Genomic DNA, 25,436 nt, shown 5'->3' with positions numbered 1-25,436 from the left:
CAGCTTTCAGAAGGAACATTACAAAATTGAAGGAAAGAATCCAAGACACTTACAGATATTAACTTATTTATTTATATTGTCCTGTTTACAGTGTTACACTATTTCTACATCACATTACGTTGAAACTGATCTTACCTCTAAGATCTATAACTTACAGAGTTTTATGCATACAAAAGTACCATTAATTCCACACTCAGTTTACTTTCTTATGTTTTACTTTGATATTAATGCTGGAAACATATGAAACATGGAAATGCAGATTTCAGGATACAGTTCTTTGGGTGAATATGAATTTTACAGTTCAGTACTGAATGTTGCCCTCAGCAATGACAATACACAGCAGCAAGAAAGATGATTTCTGTGACATAATTTGCAGGAGTAAAGATGCTATGTTAGTTTCACATGGCAAAATTAATAAATTTTGACAGACTCAGGAACAAAAATACTTTGGTTTATAGTTGTGTTGATAAACCCCAAATAAAATAGCCAGTAGGTTTTTTCAGACTGGACCATCTCCCCAGCTATACAGTGCTCTTTTGAAACACAGACAGACTGGTAGAATCATGTAACAATACAAAAAAAAAAAAACACTTCAAAACCTGAAGTTGGCATACTAAGTTCAATGTACGAGGACGGGGTAGGTTCCTCCTAAGAATTGCCCTGAGTATTCAAGTCTTATAAATTCCAAGTCTTCTCTAGGCATTGAATATCGTCTACTTATCCAAAGACAGCATATGCTTCTAACGTTGGCACTTCATTCTACAGGAGTGAATGTGTCTCCTCCTCTGGTTTTGCCATGAAAAAATTCAACCACTATTTCTGTAAAATAAAGTTATGCACTTAAAAAGTCTCAAGTGCACATTACACGTAATCTACATCATTGTGATACATTTTGTAGTTAGGAAACCTCCTAATATGGAGAATCAAGTGATTAATGCTACACATTTAAAGTATAGTAAGCAGTGCAATGCAGCAAACGATCTTTGCTGGATTTTTATTGAAGGAGATGAATTGAGTGTCTAGAACAATTGAATACAGTGACTGTGACACTGTTTGCCACATCAGTCCTTTCATACAAAGATAACTATTTTTTAAAATTGCTTCTAGAAATACTGGTTTTATTAAAATTAGACTTCGACCTGAAGTATATCTAAATTAAAAAAATGCTGACACAGTCAGCATGGCTCAGTTTGGTACATGAAGTGCTGGTGCTAATTTCCTCACTCTAGAGCAATGGCTTCTTATCTTCATATACCCATGAGCAACAAAATTACACAAGTAATTGCAAGCAACACCCTGCTCTTCTGGGGTTGTCCTGTGTTCGTTTTGCCTTCAGTGCCATGGGTTGACAAACACTGCTCTAGAGTTAACACTATTACAATTCATATAAAATATAAACAATACAAAGTCACATTTAATTCACTTTTAGTTTGTGCAATATAAGTTAAACTTTTCTCATTAACACATTTTTAAATTGTAAACCATGGTAGAAATTCAGAATAATTTTAACTTTTTTTTTTTTCCCTAAACATTAGGACATTTTTTTTTTTATACGAAGTTGCGTTGAAACTCTACTATAATAAAGACAGTTAACTTTCTCCTTCAATTACCGTTAACTGAAGTTAGAGTAGAGAGTTGAAGGACCTGAAGACAAAGTCCACTGTCCCCAGAGCAAAGAAGTGAGCCAGTACTTCAAAAAGATGCTCCCTATTAACCAACAGGCAGTTAAAACATACCTGGAAAGTATTAGTCAACAATGGTACAATTTAAGTGGCAAGCTTCCACAATGCAATCATTTCTTCTCAAACAACTGAACTGAGACCAGCATTGCACATGGACAAGTTGTCAAGCAGCAATGTGTTTTAGGATCCTGCTTGAGAATCATTTCCCAAAGATCCGGTTGCATAAGTGGCGAAAGGGAGGAAAAAGCAAGACTTGGTTCAGAACTCAGCAGGAGTCAGCAGCTGCTAGCTTGTATAGGCTCAACATATTGACACTAATCTTGAGTTTTTGCCCTCCTGGAAGCAGCAGCTTCTTGGAGCTGCTGAGTTCCTTCATGCATTCTGATTACAGCTATCACCAAAAAGAAAAAAGATAGCACTAGTGGTGACCAACAGGAAAGAAAAAGTAATGGTGGAATGAACTATATCCAGCCAAGCTAAATATTACTTAAAAATATTTTTTTCTCTTGCAAAGCTAGAAAAAAAACTTTTTTTTTAATGTTTCATTTTCTAAATTAATAAATAAAATATGTTATAAATCTTAGGTGCTATACTCATTATCCAACACTATATATACAAAAGCAGACATATTAAAACATAGCAATTGACCTTGGTCAGGTAAAAAGAACTGAAAGTGACTTCTTGGACCATTGAGTCCAGCCCCCAGTACTAAGGCACAACAATATGTAATCCCTTTCACAAACACAGTAAGGTTCAAGCCTAAAGAGGCTGTCTCTAGTACCTCCCACTGAAAGACCACTTCGGGACATAATTGTTCACATCCTCAAAATGATTTTAATTTTCAGCCTAAATTCTTTGCAGTTAATTCTTAGGCAAACATTGCCTTTAATATTGGAAAAGCCTGCCTCTCTTCTCAGTTCTCACCCTGATGCATACTTTTGCTCTGTATGCACATGGGGAGAGATAGAGAGATCACAGCTGTACTCCTTGGTTTCCTATCAAAGGATTAGCTCACTGCATTGCCTGTTCACCTTTCTTGAACATAAGTGACCAAGACATCATGTAAAAAACTGTTCACAGGTTGCCAAAAATAAAGGTAACAACTGTCCTTCACATTTATGTGAATGACAATTGCTCTAAGAATCATGATCTTTTTCTACTAGTTCTAGAAAAGTGCAGTGTGTAGAGGGTGTATTCAAATTACAGCAAATTTATTTCCCTCCTTTTCAACACTATTTAAGTTTCAAAAATAAGTTATTAAATTACACTAGGTCCAGCACATCCGGTTCCACCGTCTTGTAGATTTTGCTCAGAAAGACTTCCACCTTATCATCACCCAAGTGACAGATGTCCAAGATACAGACAACATGCTTGCCGTCTAGATCCATCGCTGCTTTTACAATTTCATCTAGAAATTAAGAAAAGTAGTTTTAATATACATACAATAAAAAAGCAAAGTGAATTGATGCTGTTTTCCACAAAGTTATGTGTGTATGTTCAAGTTTCTTTCATTGAAAAACACACTTGAACTATTATGTGCTGGTCTACTATGAATTATTATTTTTGGAGGGTGGAGGTGAGGGGAGGGGGTGTAGAATCTCATTACTAAATTCATCCACCAGAAATGATAGCATCAGAAACAGAAATACTGAAATATGCACTACTTAAACATTAGTAATTCTCAGATTCCATAGAATCATTCAAGGAAAAGTAAACGTATTTGAATAAAATCAGATCTGTCTGTATTAACATGCAGGAAAACACTAGGCCTACATAGCATTTTGCAGCATGTCATGTGTGAATAGCACTCAGCACAAGTGCTGTAAGGTGCTAGTAACTAGAAGCATAATAGGCAAATAATTCAGTTTATAGGCAGTGTAGGTTGCATTAAAGCCGCTGTTCCACGTGATATCAGCGAAATGAGTTGACTTATTCCACTCTATTTCAAGCAAATCAAGGCAAATATCCACATGCTCAGGCGCAAGTACTGACTCCTATGTCAGTAGAATATGGCAAATAACTGCAAATACTATCTAGGTCACTTAGGAGTTAGTGATTTGGATATTAAAATACTATATTCAGAGTACAAAACAGCTCCAATAAAAACTGCCTTGAAAATTCAGTATTATATCTATTTAAAGGTAGCCAAACAAAATTCACGTATGTGTCACGGAAGTGAGCAATGCCTGATCTACAACATTAATTTCTACAGAGGATTATCTCTTGTGCTGGGATACAGAATAAGAAAAGATAAATGAGTAATGCCAGTGAAAGTCAGTCTCACTTGAAAGTGGAAAGGTGTCACAAAGTGTTCCATAGCTGGTGGTCTTCTGCTGATAAGCAGAGATGCAACTCATGCAAGACAGTAACGTGTCATTTTCAATGTCCTCCATTTGAAGTAAGTGTGGGTTTTCAGGATAGAAGAGTGGGAGAAATGCGACATCTACTGCTACATCGTGGTTTATACCTGTCGAAAAAAATATTTATTAGCAGAAATCTTCATCTCCAGCCCATTTACAACTTCACATTGCATTTCTTCATTAAGAAAAATCAGACTATTGCAGGCTGAACACTGATATATATCATCAGAAAATGTTTACACACTTGCTCTTTGTTCATTAATTAATAACTGATGACTAAAACTACATTTCAATAGAAACCTATGTAAGTATACATACACATTGAAATTGATAGTTACAACATTATTATGATTTAAGGTCATCAATGCTATTAGCTCAGGAAATATTAAATCAATATTGGAAGCCATTTCATACTTCTTTTTAGCTTCATCTCTGCTATGAGGACAAAAAAATCATTTTACATTCATTGTATCTACGCAGCATGTGGTACAGTACTTGTGCTACCTTCATCTTGAATATTTTATTCCATGTTCCAGGATTCTAATGACTGTAAATGTTTAAATACCTTCTCTGAAAATCTCCCTTAGCAAATAATGGAAACTTTAAAATTACCCGAACTTAACATGAGCACTATTAATCTAGTCAATTTCCTTCTCCTTTTAATGGCAAAATAAACCAAACATTAATATCCCGAAGTAATGCTAACAAACAGATCTTGTTGCATGTTTGTCATCACCTTGCATATTTATATTTTAACAAATAAAGGTAAATCAATTGATGTTTTGTGGTAACCAGAAGCAGCAGAGAGTGGTTGATGAGTATGGCTAAAATACAAGCTCTTCATTTTCTAGTATGGAAGAAATGCACTTTTAAAAAGGCACTTAAAAAAGATAATTAAGAAATAAATGCAAAAACAACTCAGTGAGGATATGAGCTCAAAAGAAGCATTTCAAGGTGTCCTTTTCCCTTAAGAACACTACCTTGCTCCTGATGGGTACTGCTCCAACAGAAAGATCAGCTGACAATAAAGTGCAATTGAATAATTTACCTAATTATGTCAGACTAGTTCACTTACTGAACTGAATCTCTCTCTCTAATTGTAATAATGAACAGCTTAAGGACTATACACAACCTTCAAATAATCCACACATGCCTATACACAAAATTGCAATTATATGGCAAGTGGCAATAGAAATAAGATATTCAATTATCTCAATTAATGACACGATGGTAATTTTAACAAGCATTACTGCTTTCTGGTGAAATAATATTCTAATTCCTTTTTTTAACAGAGAACTGAAATGTCTTTAAAAATTAAAAAAAAAAAAAAAAAAAAAAAAAAAAAAAAAAAACTTAAACACCCAAATTCGAATGACTAAGCCGAAGAAATCTATTCAGTTTCTGGCTAACCTTAAGTCATTCCAAGCATAGCAAACAGCCAGGCTACCAAATACTTACCCAGAACTGTCACTTCATAATACCCAAGGCCACTAGCACTTTTAAACTCATTGATATTTTTATCTGTTCTCATTTCTTTTGGCTGGTACACAGCTGCATGAAGGTTGTACTGTTGCATAAGTAAGTCTTTGTGCGCATAATCAAATTTACGTGGGATGCTTTCTGGAAAAACTGTGCTGTGATGCAAATATTTCAGCAGTTTGTCTTTTACTTGTGCCCACAGGTCACTCTGCCATGAATCACAAGTTCCTCTGGTCTCTTCAGTTTCAGGTATAGCACTTAGTCCTTCTTGGTCTAGTATAAACATAGCAAATAGTTAGTTGCTTATGTACTTACAGAATCCTGTCACTTCTTTGGTAGAAGAGAAGTATATTCACTAGAACATCGCAGTTAAGAAGACAGCAGAATATTCAAAAGAAAGAAACTAGAGCTGGAACGGGAGTATATGACTAACCTTAGAGGCTAGACTTGTAGTTACACCTCTTATTTCAAAACTCTATGTTGAACATTATGGCTTGTATTTGGAGAGGACATAATTTGCTCAATGAACATCCAGAAAACATGAAAGCAAGTTTAAAATATGTACAAGGGATTTTATTTACTTATTTATTTATTTTTTAATTTTAAACCATCCTAATTGAAACCACACACATTCATTTTAAGGTATCTACACAATATCCCAGCAATTCCAGAGACAGTAAGAGCACAGCACAATAAACACTACAGCTACCAGGAATTCCTGTAAAAAATAATTTCAGGAGAGAACACCCAATCTGATTCCTCATTTTTTAAAAGTCATGAGAAATTTCACTGAAGACTAAGAACCAATTAACCCATTAATTATCAAACTTACTTATGGATATGTTTTCTTAATTCTGAAGAACAGATCTCTATGTAATACCTAATGCTGTTCTTTCACTTGAAAAAAAAAATCACTTTAAACAGTTACTGTATAAATTTTACTCCAATTTGAAACTTTCCTCAAAATTTCAATCTACAATATATTAATCATTTGGGAAAGTTCACTGTAAATTCTATTGTTTTAAATAAACACAACGAAGTAGATAATCATCAGTAGACTAGAAGCAAACCATCATTATTACATTAAGATGTGCTGTGGCATTCCTAAATAAAAGGATGGACAACAGTATCCATACTACAGCTATAGGTGGAAGTAAATTGACAAATGTTGATGTCGGGACAGATGCAAGCAGTAGACAAACTTTCAGATCAAATTACATGACTCAGAGTAAATCTAGACAGCTTTGAAAAGAGGAAAACATGACAGAATATTTGCATGAAATAAAAACCAGACTAAGCTACACAAAACGATAATTGATAAATTAACTTCTTCCTTCATTCAAAAATAGATATCAAGAAAGTAACTACTTAAAATATGAGTTTATATTTCAATTGCAAAGGAAGAAAGAAATATTTAATAATATTAACTGATAAAAAATCCAAAACCCAACCATCACTCTCATTACTGGCTTGTATGTTGCATTCATTTCCTCCCACATCTTGTATTTGTCTTTTAATTAGATTCTAATGTAGCTGTGGAGCTACCTTCCTGGAGATGGACAATTTTATTACATGCAGATCACTATAGTAAGAAAACCATCAAAAAGAGATGCAAAGGCTTGTGCTACTAAGCCCACTGCACAATACTTCTGAGGTACAAAACTGACCTGCAGTTTGTATAAACACTGAGAATTTTTTTCTCATACAGGGAAACAGCCTAACAGTGTCCTTTCAGCCATCCTTTATAATACATCAGGGACATGATGGAGCACATTGACTTTAACAAGTTCATACAGTGGCTCCCTAGAGGCGAATACAGCCAGATGCATAGAAAAACTGTCTTGACAAACAATGGTTGTAAGGATATCTTTGTTGCTTGTGTTGGACCTAAAGGGTAGAAGCAGGTTTAAACGTAACGTTAAAACCGCTTGAGACATACCTGGGTAGTACTGTGAACTGTCTGATACAGGCTGTTCATTTTTGTCTTGAACGAAATCTTCACGCTGAACTTTGTCCAAGCTATAAAAGGAAAGTTAGAGTGTGTGTATATATATATTTATACATTAAAGTCTATTTAATCTCAAACACTATGCAGCAAAAGTTCAGTTCTTGACAGATTTCTAGTGATAAATGAATCAAGCCTGAACGACTGAGCATTGGTAGCTGGTTTCACATCACAGGACCTGTAATATAGCAGCTTGACATAATGAGACCTACTATGCTCTGTAAATCAATTTTCAAGAGCTCAAGATAAGAACTGCTTTATTTCATTGCTTTATGGAGTAGATAGGGAAGTATTTTATACTCAAAAGCCAGCATTTGTTGCCCTCTACTGAGCACCTACTAGAAATAGCATGCGTGACACTAAAAGCTGAGTATCTCAGACTATCAGCAGGTTTATGACTTAATTCTAAAGAAAATACGACACAGCATTCTGCTGTGATTTCAAATCAGCACACTTCAGCAGTCAAACACAAAGCAAGAATACAGATGACTCATCACTCCAGAATCCAAATGATAAATTCCAAATATTTTCTTTTGCACATGCTACCCTGTCATAATAAAGAGGTAAATCAAGCAAACCAGAATTTTTAATTTTAAAAATAATTTTATTTAAAATAAAAATATTTAAAATTTAAAATACTAAAATAAAAGAGCTTATAAAATAAATAAATTTAGAAAGTTATACTTTCGTTTTTAACTAATGGTTAGCAACTATACTCTACAATCTCTAATCAATTATCTTGGAGAAATGTTGGAGAAAAACATAAATACTCTACAGCCACAACATAGAAAGATATGCTCTTAAGCTCATTTATTCCTTTCTTCTTTGTTACACTCCTCTTATAATAAACTCAACAAGATGTATGAACAAACTCAAGAAAAAAGACTATTTTGCATCACAAACTACTGAGATATAGGCAAGACTTGGTTCAGGTACCACTGAAATTCTAGTCTACCAACGTAATTACTAATAAGGTATTATAACTGCAAATACACAGAAACAATACACAGACAGTGAAAAAGGGCCTGAAGCAGTGCATGCTGTTTGGTGGGCTATTTTGCATTTCAGTTGTAATTACTATTGTTTTCTTTCCAAATTTTCCCTATTTCATATTATGGATAAATACTGAAAACTCTGTGTTTCATAACAAATGGAACATATCTAAGATGAAGTGATGCTGTGAAAAGATAAAAGGAAATACACTGTGGTTTTTTTGAGTATGAAAGTACATTCTACGAAATGCACTATTATCGTTGTGTGACCCAAGTACTGGAGTGACTATCTTGTGATCTCTACCTCTAGGCACAAAAGAATCCTCATTCAAACAGCACAAACTATACAAATAAGGTTTCAGCTACTGAATTTTGAAACAAAAAGCTGCCATAGAGAAGCATGACCGCATTTGCTCCCCAAAACCCAACCAGGCTACAGAGGAGAGCTGTGCTAAACGTATCAGTAAACAGAAAGTTGTATGAGCTTCAATGCCACTGTAGGGTTCAAGACGTTTTTCAAATTTTGAGGTCCAGTGCAACCTCAGAAAGATAAATTCAATAGGTTGTATCTAATTTCATGCAATGGTATTTTTGTATCTTCTGATGCAATGTAGCTGGAAAATTTTTATCTTTCTAAAAATAATTCAGTAATTACATCATGACTCCTATAGTATTATTTTGAGATAAAACAATGCTTCATTTTATGAAGAATTAATTCCTTTTACCTTAACTAACCTAGAAAGTAATTACTGTGTATGCACAGTAATAAACTATTTACATATCAGCTATATTAATAGATTTTCAAGCCATTAAAGACATTATCAAAAGCTATTAACAGAAGTTGTCTAATTAAAAACAAATGCCCACAAAACTTAATTCTTACTTTCAAGACTTTCTCAACAACAGACATGAAAATCTAGTAGTGTTATGAAAGGCTTGCTCAGAAATCAACACTTTGAGTAAGGCACAAGACAACTAACTTCCCTCTTCGTTAAAGCACGGGAGTACACCAACTCATACTGCTGACAAGTTGATATTATGAAACTGGCTTGTTTTTCTTTTCAAACTGTTTTCCAAGGTGAGAAGGCTCTGACTTAGCTAGTTTTGCCTCTTAAAAATTTTGAAACTAACTTATCACACTTCTTCCCAAGCTTCTTACACAACCTGTGGCTGGAAGGTTTTCACCTGCCTGCCCAAGACATTACTGCTACAGGACTGCTTTGTGGTGGATGGGTCCACAGTGCAACCTGCGCTAGGTTCGTAAACAAGGCAAACTTACGTGTGAATACACAACAGCTTACATGTTTCTAAAATAACCCAAACCCTTCCATTTAGTGTTGTGTGCTGAGGCTGTTGTAAACCAAAACATCCATGTTCCTAATTTGCCCGTGCCAGCTTTATGAAAACCTGTGCCACGACAAATTTGCTATTCCCAGCCTGCAATCTGCAGACTCTCCTGTCCATTAGTTCTCATTGGAAGGGATAGGAAATGGAGAAAATGAGAAAAGGGATAAATTACACTAAACATTTAGAAGTGAAACTGCAAGGACAGAAGCATACAAGCAAGGCACTTTTAAGCAGTCTGGCATGTGAACATGTAATACACCAGCAACTCTGTGGTACCTGCAGTGCTAAGCTTCTAAAGATTAAAAAGTTAAGAAAGCCGTTGTGTTTTTTTTTTTTCCCCATTTCCGTGAAAAAAATAAGCCTGTCTAAAATTTCTGATCTTTCCCCCTTCATAAAAAAAATATCAATTGAACTACTTTACATTAAAAGCTAGTAAAAAAGAAAGTACATTTCTCTTAAGTGTCTCCACTAGCAAGGATGTAAATATTAATGGTAGTGTTAAATTAATCAGTTTCCTCTTACCTCGTTCTTTCTGAAACCCTTAATAATCAGACCATTTCACAAGCATTCTGATAATACTAGATGGCATCCTATACATGAGTTACCTCAGAAATGTAGGTACTGAGGCGGTCAAATAAAGAACCTTAAAATAAGCTATTACTATCTAAAAACATGAAGCCTTCAACAATGCAACCACATTCTGAAATACTGCACAAAATACTCGACACAAAGTAATCTAAGCTATAATGCATACTAAGAAATATTTACTGTTATTTCATAAACATATTAGAATATTCCAGTGAGAGCTGGCATTCTGCTACTTTGAAGCAACAGAACAGAAAACAATGCAAGCTTGAAGTACTTCAGGCTAGCCTTCTGTTTTTCTCCTGTAATTTGGAGAACTCAGAACAACCACATAGGTAATTACAGAAATACACGAGTTACCTTTTAATTATATAGAGTGAAACAGCTTCCCATAATCCAACACAGACTTTCTCCTCCTTTACTAATGGCATAGAGTACAGGACACACAGGTAGCGAGGACAGTAGTAGATTGAGAAAAGCAGAGAACAAAGAAAACATGCCTTAACTTTTTCTCCACTTTTAAGAAATGGGGAGAATACATTCTTTCCCATCCTCCCCTCCCCCCTGAAAAACTAAGTATTTCTCAGCAAGCAAAAGAAAAACAGTGATTCCTCCCATTCAGAAAACCATCCTGATTTTCTAATGGATTTGTGGCACACGTTCCTGCAAACTCCTGCACCACAATACCCTGAAACCCATCCTTACACCTGGCGGCTATACAGCCTCTTGTCCCTGAAGGCAGCAAGTGTCAAGTCCAGCTGAAAGATGTGTCTGTGCTGACTCCCCAGCTAAGTTGGTTGCTGTTAAACGGAAACCCTAGCAGCTGAGGTCTGCCCAGGTTTCCCCCAGGGCTATGTAACTTGCTGTTTGGCAGGTGCATGATATTAAAGTCAGGTGTTATGCTAAATGAGTGAGTTGCAGAGTCAGACAACCATTTCCCCTAGAAAACGCAGTGTCTACCAAAAGGATCTTCATGGAAGAATGGTCAGTAACTTACATAACCTCCATCACTGTGATTGTCGCTACATCCCTAGCACCAAAAATTCTCTTTAGTGAGGAGTGAAGAGGTGCTGAAAGTGAACTAAGAAGGCAGGTGAAGGGCACAGAGAATCACGGAATGATGGAGGTTAGCAGGGACCTCTGGAGGCCATCTGGTCTAACCCCCTGCTTAAGCAGGGATATCCAGAGCTGGCTGCCCAGGACCAGGTTGAGACACCCTTTGAACATCTCCAAGGAGGGAGACTCCACAGCTTCTCTGGGCAACCTGTGCCAGTGATCAGTCACCCTGACAATACAAACAGTGCTTCCTGATGTTCAGACAGAACCTCCTGTGTTTAAGTTTGTGCTCACTCCCTCTTGTCCCATCACTAGGCATCAACGAAAAGAGCCTGGTACCATTCTCTTTGCACCCTCCCTTCAGCTATTTATATATGTTGATACATTTATATCAACCTTTAAACTTAGCAAATGTACTAACCCCTGAGCCTTTTCTTCTCTAGACTGAACAGTCCCAATTCTCTCAGTCTTTACTCATATGTTAGTTGCTTCAGTCCCTTCGTCTTAACGGATCCCACTGCACACATGTATCACGTACTCATGATACAAACCCCAGTTGCCACCACCAAAACACCAGACATTTGAAATTACTGTCATCACAGAGTTCATAAATTCAGGTTACTCAAGCTTTGTTTGAGACAAATGACAAGAATTTACAACCCTTAAACAAAATTGCATGAAGGAAGGAAGTTTTCTACCCCAGACTAGCAAATAACATTCATTCTGCTTTCTTAATAATTTCCCACATGTAGTCATCTCTTTAGGTTCCAGTTTTGTCAGGGCTATGGATCTGAAACTCCTACCTGGATTTTTTTTTTTTTAATCATTTTCTGGATCCAAAGCAAGTTCGATAAAGATTGAGTGTTGGGCAGTGGAAGGAGTCAAGCAACTTCTCAGAGACAATTACACCTCTGTGAGCTTACACCTCTGTAGCACCAGTGATGATTTATAGCTTAATTACCACTAGCAAATCCATTAATGCAATCACACTGTTAACTTTGCTTGCTAATTAAGCATTCCTCGCTCCTACCTTTGACTCTCCTATTTAAACTATAATCTCTCTGAAACAAAGACTACATATATTGCTCTATTTATCATGATGGACCCCTGTTACTAGGTATTCCTTAAGTAGCACGGGTAGCTCTCTAAAAATTTGTTTAATAACACAGTCAAGATTTTGTTTCAGAATAAAATAATCCAATATATTTGACCTAGAATCAATGTGGAGGAAATTAATAGAAAATATTAAATTCCACTCTGTTGTGTTCTTTCACTTCCATGCAGATTCCTGACCTATAAGAGTTTCATTTCAAACCTGTAAGAATTTAATTTCAAGTGTCTTTGCTTCATCATTGCAAATATTAATTATCATAATTAACTTCACATGACTTACCCAAATTTCTTTCTTGCAGACCTTGTGAAATAGTGGTAAGATGGTACAGGAATAATAGATGTACTTCCCCTTAAGATAGGAAATTCACCATTATTTTACAGAATTCTGTTAAATGGAAATACACAGAGCAAAGAACATGCTTGCCTTTTTTTTTTTTTTTTCTTCCCCAGGCAGAACCTAAAATATTCTAATGTTGGCATTTTTCTTATGGAATGGAAATCCACTAACATGCTTGCTATGACATTACCAAGACAGAACTTCTATTCCCCATTTTTCATTGTAAGCTTTTCAATCCTAATTACATTTTGCCTGCAAAATATTTGAAATGCCTGCTCTCTTCCAACTATTATGACTTTAGAATGTGAAAAGTCAAGAAAAAAAAATAGCTTTTATAGCATGTGAAATCCACTAAAACAAAAAACGTGACTTGTTAGATTTTTGCAACATTAAACTTCTCAGTATATAAACGAGGCTTTTAAGACTTGGTACAATTCCACCAGAACTTGCACAAACATTGCAATAAAGGATACATTTATACAAGCAAATATTTTACTCTTGAAACTAAAAACGTTGCACCAGTTTTTTTCTTATCCCATTTTCTTATACTGGACTGATATCCTTTGTCTGTGTCTAACTAGGTGCAATAAAATTTCACAGAATTACATCACAAGCAGAGCCATAGTGCTGTGAGATATTTCAAGCCTTCAGGTTACCGTATAACCATCCTCTCCTTTCCTTTCTAAGAGCAAATTACAGCTATGTGTAATACCTTCCCTTAACCAGAAAGGGGAAAAAAAGTTAAAAAAAAATATATATTTTTTTATGTTTGGATTTAAGGAATAACTATGCTAAAACATTATTCCTCCCAGTTCTGCAATTCCAGTGAAGAAACCATTGTAACTATTACTTGTTTTGTTTCACAGATAGGTCACTAACCTATAGATTGTTGAAGTGTTAGTTACCTTTATTGAAAATCCCTGAGAATTACAAAGTAGCAATGAATTTTAAAAAGAAGAGAGCATTATCAATCAGATGCCTCTGTTGTAATCAATCCTCCATTAGCCTGAATGGCGTAACTGCCATCACCTGATGCTAGGAAAAGCACAGAACTACTTTTAAAGATTAAACTACATATCCTTTTAAAGCCTTCTTATGTGCTTTTCTATGACCTAGGTTTTGAATTAATTTACATGAACGTTTCTGAGAAGATACACTACATATTTATGAAAAGAGCTTACTCTTCTGCTTCTGTCTTTCTCTTGACTGTGCTCTTTTTTGATTGTGGAGTTTGATGCCATTGTTGTTCCCCAGGAGCATACTGTGGCCCCAGAAAAGACGTAAACTCTTTAGTTTGAAGGTTTTCCTTCTGAACACCATCTTCTTTGGACACGGTAGAACTTTCAAGAGTCTGAGAAGTATCTTTCTGCAATAACAATTAATTAAGAGTTTCAAAGCACCCAGAGCTATTTCTTCCAACTCAAAACCCTGGAAGTGTTAAAGTATGTTTTAGAGCAAGTGAGTAAGATAAATTCTGTCTAGAAAGTGACAATGCGCAAATTGCAGTAATCCACTCTCCCACATTCTAATTTACATTAATTAAATCATCTAGCCAGTTAAATTGCTAGCTTCTAAACAGCTATGCAGTTTTACAGAGGACTGCTACAATGAACTCAGAGAAACACTGAATCACTGCTTTTTAAAATTTTAAACTATTACTTGCAAAACTATGTCATTCTCAAAATAGCACGTACAGCTAATCAAGAGACAATGTAGCCAAGTTCTGGATTCAAATGCGATATTCTCAATTCTAATTATGATCATAGCTGCTTAAGTGCTATAGCATTAATTTTCAAGCTCTGTACCTGAACAGGTTCTACTCCTGAGGCATCTTCAGCTACATTGCTACAGTTGATGTATCTTATGGCGCTAATTATTCCTTGAATAGCAATGCGCTTGTGTTCCCTGTAGTGCAAATCTTCAATTTCTTTCCCCATTTCACCTATGGCTTTCAAAACTGATTCAACTGCAAAAGAGTAATTCCCATAAAAAAGTTTTAAAGAAATGCACTATCAAAAAGTCTGAATGAAAGGTTCAAAGAAAATGAAAAAAAAAAAACATTACTAAGTATTAAATTGATTTTAAAGTAAGTTTTTGAAGGATTTTAAATCCTCTTGTTTACATCACATGAAAAAAATTAATATGCCCTTTTCCCCCTCATATGCATTAACAGATATCAAAATTTGTGTTTCCAGGTGAAATTAATTATGTTCTTCCAAATAACTGTCTTTAATGCTGTTTTAGCAGAGCAGTCAGAGTAAAACTTCTGGGAAGACTTGAAGCTCATGTAAGTTGTTACAGTTCTCCTGCAACTATGTGCACAAAGTGCAAAATCTGACTTTCTGTAAGATGAGGATTTGGCCTGTGATACATTATGAGTCACGAAAGGGATTCTTTCTTAGAAGACATTACACATCTGTGTAATCACTAATAATAACTGTATTACTTTTTAACTGATGTTTCAAATGCTTGGACTAAGACTGAACTGAAAAAGGCTACAGATCTTAAAGGTACTTGACAATACCATACCTTTATTACTTTTACAATACTTCAGAAAGCTATTTGGAGGTCGTGGAAGAGGATAATAGCCACCAATGACAGTTTTCTTCATTTGATCAGCTTCACTCTGTGTTTTAGTCCAGTGAATGAAGTTTTTCACTTTGGTATCTCTGGTGTATGGCTGGCCCTTGTGACACCCTTTTAAAACAAAAATAATCAGATATCAAAAATAAAGTAGGTTATAGTCACGAGTGTTTATTCTCAAATGAGCATCTTGAATTCCTCAGCTAACACTTGCATCTGATACTGAAAGTTAGCCAAATGTTAAATAATAAAACAATTGGCAATACTACTAGAACATTTTTTTCACATGAGTATATGCAACAATAAAATGATCAGAAATCATTTTGTTACTTTGCCTTTGCTAAAGACCTACACATTCTTCATTCTTCTATAACCTCAGCAGGAAAGAACGGGTAGATCCTCTTCACAGGGTTCAGCAAATATCCGGACAGGTAACTGGTAAGGCATGTATTCGTTGATGTCTGGTTTAAAACCAACATACTGACTAAATTCCAGTTATATCAAATAAATTGTCTATTTCAAATAAGCAAGTCTACTTCTAAGCTATGAATTGAAATAGATCTCATCCAATGGTTTGTCATCTCCAGCTGTAGTTCTCATTTAGGATGCAAAGAGACATAAAATGAAGTTAAGCTAGGCTGAGGAAAAGCTCAAAATAGAAATAATTAGAAAACTAACTAAGCACAAAATATATTGAAGGAAAACAAGTAAAAAAGACTCACAAACCTTTCATTTAGGTATAATATGTATCACCTGTTAGGAAAAAGACTAGCTTGTTTTGTTAGTCCAATTAAGCACAAAACACCCTATCCAGCTTGTTAGAAGAGACCATGTGTGTATAAACGACTATGTTCAGATAATTTTTTAGCACATATTACTCCCTATTCCTCCTTGTCAGCAGCAAGATTCAGGCTGGATGAGTAATGTAATAGGAAATCTGAAGAAACGAGACAGGCAGATAAACACAGGAAAGAGGCATCTACTTTATTTCATACTTCGTTGCAATTAGGCCATTACACCACTCACCTACAACGCTGTGCTACATCTGCCTCCTGATCAAAAAGCCCAAGTACTACAACGAGCTATGCCTGATTCTGGCTGTGAAATGCTGACTGATGCTATCTAGTGTGTAGTATTGCAGGGCCATAACGAATATTGTACTGCAGATACGAGTTTTCAAATAAGACTTTCTAGAAGGAATGCTCCTTCAGCAAAGCCCAGTACGACAACCCTTTCCAGGCCACATGTTCTGTACAAGGGCCTCTGCATTGGGAAAGATGAAACATAACAGCTCTCAAGTATTTGTGAAAATATAAACTAAAATACATTTAACATACTGATTTTTTTAATTGTAACAAGGAAATTTGTAACCCAGAAAAGCTGCAAGTAATACTTAATTTTTTAAGATATTGGCAACATTCACTGCAACACTATCTAATGATTAAAACAATCCAAAAGATTTAGTAAACATATGGCTTAACCTAATAGTTGTACTTTTCATAAGATACATCAATTAGTGCCTCACCTGAATGTAATATGCCGCCTTTTTTTTGTAATAGTCCAAGCAATTACAATTAGAACCACATAGAGCTAAAACTACTTTAAGTTACCTGTAATGAATATCTGACTTTCGTTCGAAGTCGTAAGGTAAATTGTGCTGGAAGGGTTGTCAGTGAGGTCCCGTACCACTCTCATCTGTGTACACACCAAGTATGTCACTAGAAAAACAAACAAACAAAAAACCTTTTTTCCTCGGTATTTAATTGGTTTTAGAATTTCAAGACTGACTCATACTGGATTAATTTTAATTAAGTGGTCTAAACATGTTATTTTAATTCTTGACCTTCAGCATGTATTTAGCCTTTGCTATGAATTAGAACATAGAGATGGCATTAGATTTTCAAATTCAGAAATGTGCAAGAAAATTTCAGCATACATATTAGCACTGAAACATGACACTTTATCTGGTAGGATGTCAATGAAATACATAACAGTGTTAAAAGAAGGGTGAGTAGCTTGGAGGAAAACAGAGAGAAGGCAAGGAGAAATATTTAAAGCCTTTTAAAAAATCCATAAGGATTCCCCAGTTTGAAATGTAACATTACAAAATCACAGAAAATAACTAACACAGCTCACAAATGATTTCTGTATTGCCAAAAATATTTTTTTTCAAAGAAACAAAGCTTTTCCACATTCACCTCTCCCTTCATCCAATCATCTTACATTATTCCTGTCTATAAAAAAAATATTTATTTATGGAGAAAGAGAGTAAGAGATTTAAAGAGCTGCCTTCTTTAGTTGTTTCTGATGAAAGAGGTGTTGCCCTGAGTGCTTCACTAAATTTTCTGTTTGAAATTAACCACATCAGATGAACCCCAGGTTGTGCTGCCTCTATCTGTCTAGATTAACTGGTAGGTTGCAGTATGACAAGAATTTCAAGTACTTTATCTTATTATTATTACTATTACTATTATTATTATTATTATTATTTTATTATTTTTTTTTTAGTTTGTAATTCCTGATCAGCTATTTTCTGTTTGAGGAGATAAACCAAGGCACTTAAACAAAAAATCAATGGCAATTATATTCAGAATTTGAAATTAGTGACCAACTAGAAAAAACATTATGAACAGTTATTAATAAGTACTGTAAAGAGATAAATACTTGGATGAATATGCTCAAACACATCTGGCTGAGAAGTTGCAAATATTTCCAGTATAAATGGTTGCTCTGAGGTCCCATCAATGGCATGTGCCCAACGATAGAGCCAGAAGTCTTCACTGCGTTCTATATAAACAAATATTAAGAAAAACATATAAGTGTTTCTTCGGAAAGTTAAAAAAGGTTTGATAAATTCTTAAAGTTTTATTTATAGAAAAACCTCTCTTTCTTGCTCGTTCAATCCTTCCTACAAATGTCACAAGACCAATAACATCACAAGAATGATTGTTTGGTAAGTTATCCAGCTCTGACCTAAAAACAGAACAGAACAAAAATGTTGGTATTAATGAATGAACGACAAAACATAAAGCTTTCTTAAGAGATTTCTTAAATCACATTTCCAATTAACACTCAGTGTAATTTAATGAAATTTAAATTCCAGCTTGACAAACAACTAATTTCCATTTTACCTTGTGATAAAGCGGTATTTAACTTCAGGTAATCCCCACTCTGGCTTAACCATTTCTTCTGGAATGATACTTATTTTGGTAGGTGGGTCACGTACATTAAGGCTGATTTCTGACAAACAGAAAAAAAAGACCTGAGCATGTAAAACATGAATACAAACTGAAGAAAACACTTTTCGTTTTAAATAAAAACAAAACCTGAAACAAAACTAGGTAAAGTTTCATAAAAGATGTATTTCAACCATGTCTCACGGCTTGTGAAATCACCCACGAAATCCTCTAACTTCGTATTTCTATTGAGATAAAGAAATGCGGGTACAGCATTCCACAATGCAACTTTTGAATCTGAGCAATGCTAAATTTTCCAATGAAAAATTGGAACATGAGCCGATTAGTTTGTTCCAGATAGGTATTTTAAACAACAGCAAAATAAATTAATACAATACTGCTTAGCTATGAAATATTTATTTTTGTTCTCAAGTGTCACTACAATCTAAAATTATTTTGCAGACAATGAAGAAAGACAGAAGACAGAACCAGCACATGAGAACTTCCGTGTATGACACCAGTTCAGGCAGTTATAAGTAAGATAGAAACAATGACGTGGGCATGCAAGAAGACAGAAGGTCTTTGCATTTCTATATCATAACCCCTGAAAATTTTATTTTATTAAGCAAAGTGTTTAGATGCTAAGTAACAAACATGGTAGAACATTGGGGGACAGGGGATGGCAACCAGCTAAGAATACAGAAGGAATGGCTTCAGCATATAGAATGCTCTAAGTGGTACTCTATTGTCTCTCTCATGAGACAAAACTTGCTGTTATGAAAAAGACTGTTCTGATCCCGTTTCTACAAGATACTTGGGCTCAGATAAGGGATTATTTGAATAATGCACACAGAAAAGTAATTGCTAAGAATAAATAACCTATACAGCTGTTTCCTTATCAGGCCCTTCCCCCTCGTGGTATGACACCAGGAAGGCATTATATGTAAAAAAAGACCTGATTAAGAATTTTCTTCAGGCTGCCACTTGTTAGATATGTATTTGGAGGACTAATGTGGTTTTGCACGTGGTGTTTTCAGGCAGTATTTGTGAGAAAATTTCTGAAAACAAACCACTCCTCTCTATCCATCGAAACCATTCATCAAATTTTAAAAAATTTTGGTCGTTTTGAGATTAGATGAAAGCCATATACTCAGCCAAAGATTATATACTGGGATTACTCAGAACTGAAAGTCAGTCCAGGCTATTTGAAACAGCTGTTTTCATCAGTACCACATAAATTCAGTGACGTGTGAGACGTACACATTGCCCAGAGGTGGAATTCAAGATGAGGGTACTAAGTAATTAAGCTTTAGAAGTTTTAGGTTATAGAACAGCACCTCTTAGCATGTCATACAACTCTGCAAATGAAACAAGTGGGCGACACAGAACTCGCTTCACAGAAAACCAGGCATATGCCAGAAGCATGCCATCTTGTAGAACTCTTAATTTTCAAAGCCCCTTCCCTTGTAGACTAACGAATTCTAGCTTTGTTAACCCTACAGATACATTTTAAAACATTTACAGGTGAATAGTCATACGGAACACTAGAAAGGTGGTATGTGATCAAATTACAAATTGGAACTGATTATGAAAACAAAGTAATTGTTGACTTGAGCAACCCAGTGTAATTGATTTCTTTACCCAGCTATCTGAAGAATTTTTGGAACACCCCCTGCACATGCTTTAAAAATTGAAATAGAGAGTTTTATGTTGAGTAGTTACTGAGGCATTACATTTCACCTATGTTAACAAAGGTGAAATGTATCACCTGATCATGCTCCAAGAGCTGCATAAAATCAACTATAGCTGCTCTAGGAAATTTTCTAGATGTTATTCTTTTCAGACTCTCCTCTTGTAGGATATATGGATATATGTAGGATATATGGACTCAAGATCTACCACCACATGGCCCAACATGGTTTGTAAGTTCATATTGAGACAAAATTCTGAGCTTTGAGCTAAGAAATAAGATACTGCATGTACATGCTGCTATGAACCAAAGATTTATCTGTGGCCTGAAAGTACTCTGTGGCACTTCACTAGAGACTGATTGTTTTAAGTTTCCCATTAGATACTATCATTTATGGCCCATCGGTCTCATTTGCTATTTTGATCTCTCCATCAACACTAATGCTTGTGGAAATCAGTAGTGTAGTGTGAACGAAGCCATTAGGATTGAAGTTGTTGGCCTCAAAAGTCACCTCAGGGCATATCTTACTCTGTTCTCTTCCCACAGAAAGGTTTTGCAGCAATTATGATTGCTTGAGGGAAGGTTTATAAATATCATCAGCTCCCCTCCCAAAATTCCCTTCCCAGCTAAACATCTCTCTCTCCTGTCAACTCATCACAAACACTGCACATTAAGATCTGATTTTAAGGTGAAGATACATTAGACAGAGAATACACTGCTTCTAGCAGTGAAAATATTGTTTATTTTCATGCACTGTAGCAACTGCATTAAGAAACTGTCATTGTTAATAAGTTATACATACATCATCCATCAAAAACACATATTTGCTTGTTTCGAGGCAGCTGTTTATATTTTCTGAATGTTGGTTGTTGTTTTGTTCTGAGTATAAGCATGTAAGGGGAAAAAAAGCTCAGGTTCAGTGAAGTGGGAGAGAAAATAAAACAACTGTAGACCAAATGTAGTGTGGAAAGGCTATTACTGTTATATTCCACCACTTGTATTTCTGTGGCACGGCTCTTGAATATCTGTCAAACAACAGCACGTAAGAAAACGCTTTCTCACAGTCAAGGAATATTCTTCAAATATGAACTCCCATGGTGCTGCTGTTTCAGTACAGACAGCAGTCACCAATGCAAGTTTTTACTCAGTGGAGTTTTGCAGATACACCAGGGCCTGACCACACTAAAGCCTACAGTCAGAGCAGGTGACTATGCGCTTCAATGACCTGGCAGTATGTGCAAACAGTGCACAAAAAATTATCTGTTTTACTTATCAGGAAGAAGCAGAATCAGACTAAAATTCAGTACCAGAGGCCCAGCATTATGAACTCGATACTTGAAATCAGGGATTTTTATCTTTATTCTTTTATCTTTATTTTTTTAAAGGTTTTTATCTAATTGTGGCAAAAAACTTCATAAATGTGATTCAAATATAAACAGGGAAGAATAAGTTATTACACATATATATCACATCAATCAGTCTTGGCAATGGATCACTTGCTGTTTTACTTTCTATTTCCCCTTTTTACAGCTATATTTCACAGAATCAAAACAGATTTCTGCAATACTTAACCAATTGTAGCAAATCTCTTCATCTGTGAATCTCCCGGGGTTGGCTGTGTTTTAAATGGATAGCTGTTTTTGATAGCATACTGTTCAAGGAGGAGTACCGTGCCAACCTTCATACTGTTATACCATTCAGGACATAATGAATTCCACAAAACCATCGATATCATGCCTGAGCTATCAGCAACTTCAAAGTAAGCCTAAAGAAAAAGGGACAAGAAAACACCTTTTAGCATCATCATTTTTTTTTTTTTTTTTAAATAATGCATCAGCTACTTGACTCATGAATGGCTTCACTTATTACAAATGGATCCAGAGTATGTTCCAAAACCTGCACTGAATACTGGCGTTGAAGAAATCCCCAGTTTCCAAAGAAAAATTCATCCACAACTATGACAGCTCAAACTCTTACCTTTCTAGTACTCAGTAACAGTAGGTGATGCCTGTTTCACCCTATGCTTTTTTGGAGGAGGTTTGGGAAATACTGTGCACAAGAATCAATAGAAAAACAATTCCTCCTTATCAGATAGAATGCAGTATTTAGAATAACACTTCAAAATGCCTCCATGGATAAGAAAACATGTTTTGAAAGTTGAGAAGCTGCAGTATCATTGGGTAAACATTCTTGACAAAAACATGATACAAGACTATTTTCAAGCTGAAAAAATACTCAGAAGATCTGCATTGCAAACCACCATCTTTTCATTGAAATTGTGCTTATGACAAAGACTTCTACCTACTTTTCTTAAATGGGAAAGCTTTGAATCCATAACTGAGCATATCACTGAGCAGTAATACTTTTTTGTTGTTGTTTTGTGTTTTTTTTTTTTTCTTTAAAAACGGTCTTACAGTGAACAGTCTTACAAGGTAGAAATCCACCAAAACAAATTAAGAATCATCTCCAGCAAAAGACACAGATTCATCTTTGTGTGAAAGGGAATGGAAACGTGGAACAAGAGGTGAACATGGCCTTTCATTAACAAGTTCAATACCTCTCTGTCCCCACGAAAAAAATAGGAGTTATCCGACCTGTTTGTGAAGTGTTGCTCTCTAGGAAGCAGTCTGACTGGGATGGAGTTAATTTTCTTCAGAGCAGCGTGCATGGTGCTGTGTTTTATGTCTGTGACTATAACAGCGCTGATAACACACCACTGTTTCAGCTACTGCTGGCCTTTCTGTTTCTCCCTCTGCCCACGCAGCAAGTAAGCAAGGAGTGGCCACAAGGCCGGCAGGTGGTACCGCTGAGACAGCTGACCTGGTCTGACCTACAGGATGTTCCACGCCACATAACATCATGCTCAGCAATGAAACTGGGGGACAGTCTTTCCCAAGTACCTGTTGCTCTGAGACTGCACAGGCATCAGCTTGCCTTCGCATCACTCTTTTGGTTTCCCCCCCTTCTTCCCTTCACTTTTTAATTAAACTATTTTTATTTCAACACACGAGTTTTTCCTTGCTTTTGCTCTTCCAATTTTCTCCTCAACACCCTTCTAAGGGCAGGAGAAATAAGTGAGCAGCTGATGAGTGCAGCTGTGGGTAATAGAGCACACCTGCAGTTCCATTTCCAAGAAGCACTACATAAAATATCACAAAAAGCTCAACATATTAGGAAGACCAGAAAGTTTTACAAAAAAACAATTTATCTGGAAGTCATCTGGTACAAGAATTAAGGGACAAAAAGTTATTAATATTATTTTTGGGGGTACAAGATAAACTAACTCCAGCTTCCAAAGCATACAGACCAGAAAGCAGTCTTTTAAGCAAATATTCTGTCTTTTCACAGAGAAATCTCAACTGGACTATAGTAACTGAAACACATCTACTAAAGTTTGTGCATACTACCAGCAACTCTACCATTTCCATACTTGGAAGGGCCTAGCATTTTTATGAAGCAAAGTTATCTACAACATGAGTGTTAATGTTGTGTGTTTACAACATGGAAACAGTACCTTCCAAATATCCTATAACATTTGTTCAAGAGCACTAATGTATACCATAATGCCTCCTTACCTGATACGGCACATCCATTTTTTTCTCTGGCTTCCCGTAGTACCTTAGCCTAGACTTGTGCAGCACTCTGACCAGCAGCGGATGGAAGTGAACTCTGCTTCTCCACGTCATTTCCAGATGACCAAGAGAAGTCAGCTTAGAGACTGACATTAAAGAGGGAAGAAGGGAAGAGTGTTCACGACTGGGCATTTCAAGGGTTTTCAGTTGTAAAGCACACAGAGCAAGAGTTCACACGTTCCAAGAGGCTTATTTGGTAACGCCACAAAACAGTTACACCTGTGTGTGATGCGCTATTGATGTTCACACGGACTGTAAGGAGAGGGACCCGTGCAGGAGGACACAGAGCGCTGTCCATCAGCAGCACACCCACCTCCAGAGCAGCTGGCGCTCGAGGGACACCCCCTGAGGGACAAACCCCTCAAATCCCCCCACAGAGGAGCACCGCACCCACCACCCCGTCCCCCCAGGCGCCCATTTACCATCAACGTCCACCTTCTCCGGCGGCTTCTCGGCCTCCCAGGCGTCCCCGTAGGGATCCTCGTTGTTCCAGAGGGGCAGGTAGTGCTTCCTCTCGCCGCGCAGGGGCGGCGGGCGCGGCGCTGAGGCGATGGGCGCGGGGCGGGCAGGCGGCTCCCCGGCCACCCGCTCGACGCCCTCCAGGCAGGGGAAGCCGTAGCGGAGGCGCCGCTCGTCGTAGAGGTAGGTGCAGCGCGTGAGGCGCAGGCGGGCGCCGGCCCGCAGGTGGCCGCGCTGCACCAGGCCGTTGAGGCTGGGCGCCAGGTGGCAGCGCTCCTGCCGGGAGCCGTCCGCCAGGGTCACGTCGTACCAGTACTGCGGGGTCACGGCGGCGGAGCACGGAGGCGCCGGGGGGCACGGCGGAGCCTCGGCCAGGTACCGCTCCACCGCCACCACCGTCAGCGGCGGCATCTCGGCGGGCGAGGCGCTGAGGAGGGAGGCGCCGCGCGCCGCCTCCAGCACCCTGAGCAGCCACGAAGCCTCCCCCCCGCCGCCACCGCCGCTGGGGGAGGCGGGGGTGCTGCCGTCGTGAGGGTCGTCGGGCGGATCCGGGCCGGGTTCCTGCATGACAGCTGCCTCGCGGCTCCCCCCGCCGCTCTCCCCGGCGGAAGGCGGCGGTGAAGGACGGCGGCGGCGGCGGGCGGCCTCCTCCTGCCGCTACTTTCAGAGGCTGAGGCCGTGGAGCGGCCTGGGGCGGGGCTGCGCGCGCGCGCGCGCGTTCCAGTCAGCGCCCAACGGCCGCTATCGTGGGCGGGAGGACGGGGTGGGGTGTGTGGGGGGGGGACGGTGACGGAAAGGCGGCCGGAACGGACCCCAACGGGGCTCCGGGGCTGTCCCCGCCGGCTCCTGCAGCTCCCCCGGCGCCAAACGGGGCGGGTGCTGCTCGGCCCCGGCGCGCTGAGGGGGCTCCGTGAGGCACCTGCTCCCCCGCCCCGGTTTC

The 25,436-nt window shown here is 37.5% G+C and overlaps 1 protein-coding gene across 1 annotated transcript; it reads right to left on the bottom strand.

Annotated features, from left to right (window-relative positions):
- Nucleotides 1–104: 104 nt before the first annotated feature.
- On the bottom strand, nucleotides 105–25,179 carry RADX (RPA1 related single stranded DNA binding protein, X-linked). The gene is made up of 15 exons (XM_084293887.1): nucleotides 24,460–25,179; nucleotides 23,981–24,123; nucleotides 21,978–22,170; nucleotides 18,671–18,779; nucleotides 18,421–18,512; nucleotides 18,204–18,326; nucleotides 17,150–17,257; nucleotides 15,486–15,653; nucleotides 14,762–14,922; nucleotides 14,138–14,322; nucleotides 12,900–12,968; nucleotides 7,461–7,540; nucleotides 5,501–5,794; nucleotides 3,967–4,149; nucleotides 105–3,090 (listed from the first exon to the last, which is right to left on the bottom strand). The coding sequence occupies exons 1-15, from the start codon at nucleotides 25,061–25,063 to the stop codon at nucleotides 2,945–2,947; spliced, it is 2,658 nt and encodes an 885-aa protein (XP_084150013.1). The 5' UTR covers nucleotides 25,064–25,179; the 3' UTR covers nucleotides 105–2,944.
- Nucleotides 25,180–25,436: the final 257 nt, after the last annotated feature.

Source organism: Netta rufina, assembly GCF_964035555.1.
Source record: "Netta rufina genome assembly, chromosome: 12".
Classification (NCBI taxonomy): Eukaryota; Metazoa; Chordata; class Aves; order Anseriformes; family Anatidae; genus Netta; species Netta rufina.
Note: the sequence above shows the minus strand (reverse complement) of the source record. Positions and strands in the feature narration are given on the sequence as shown.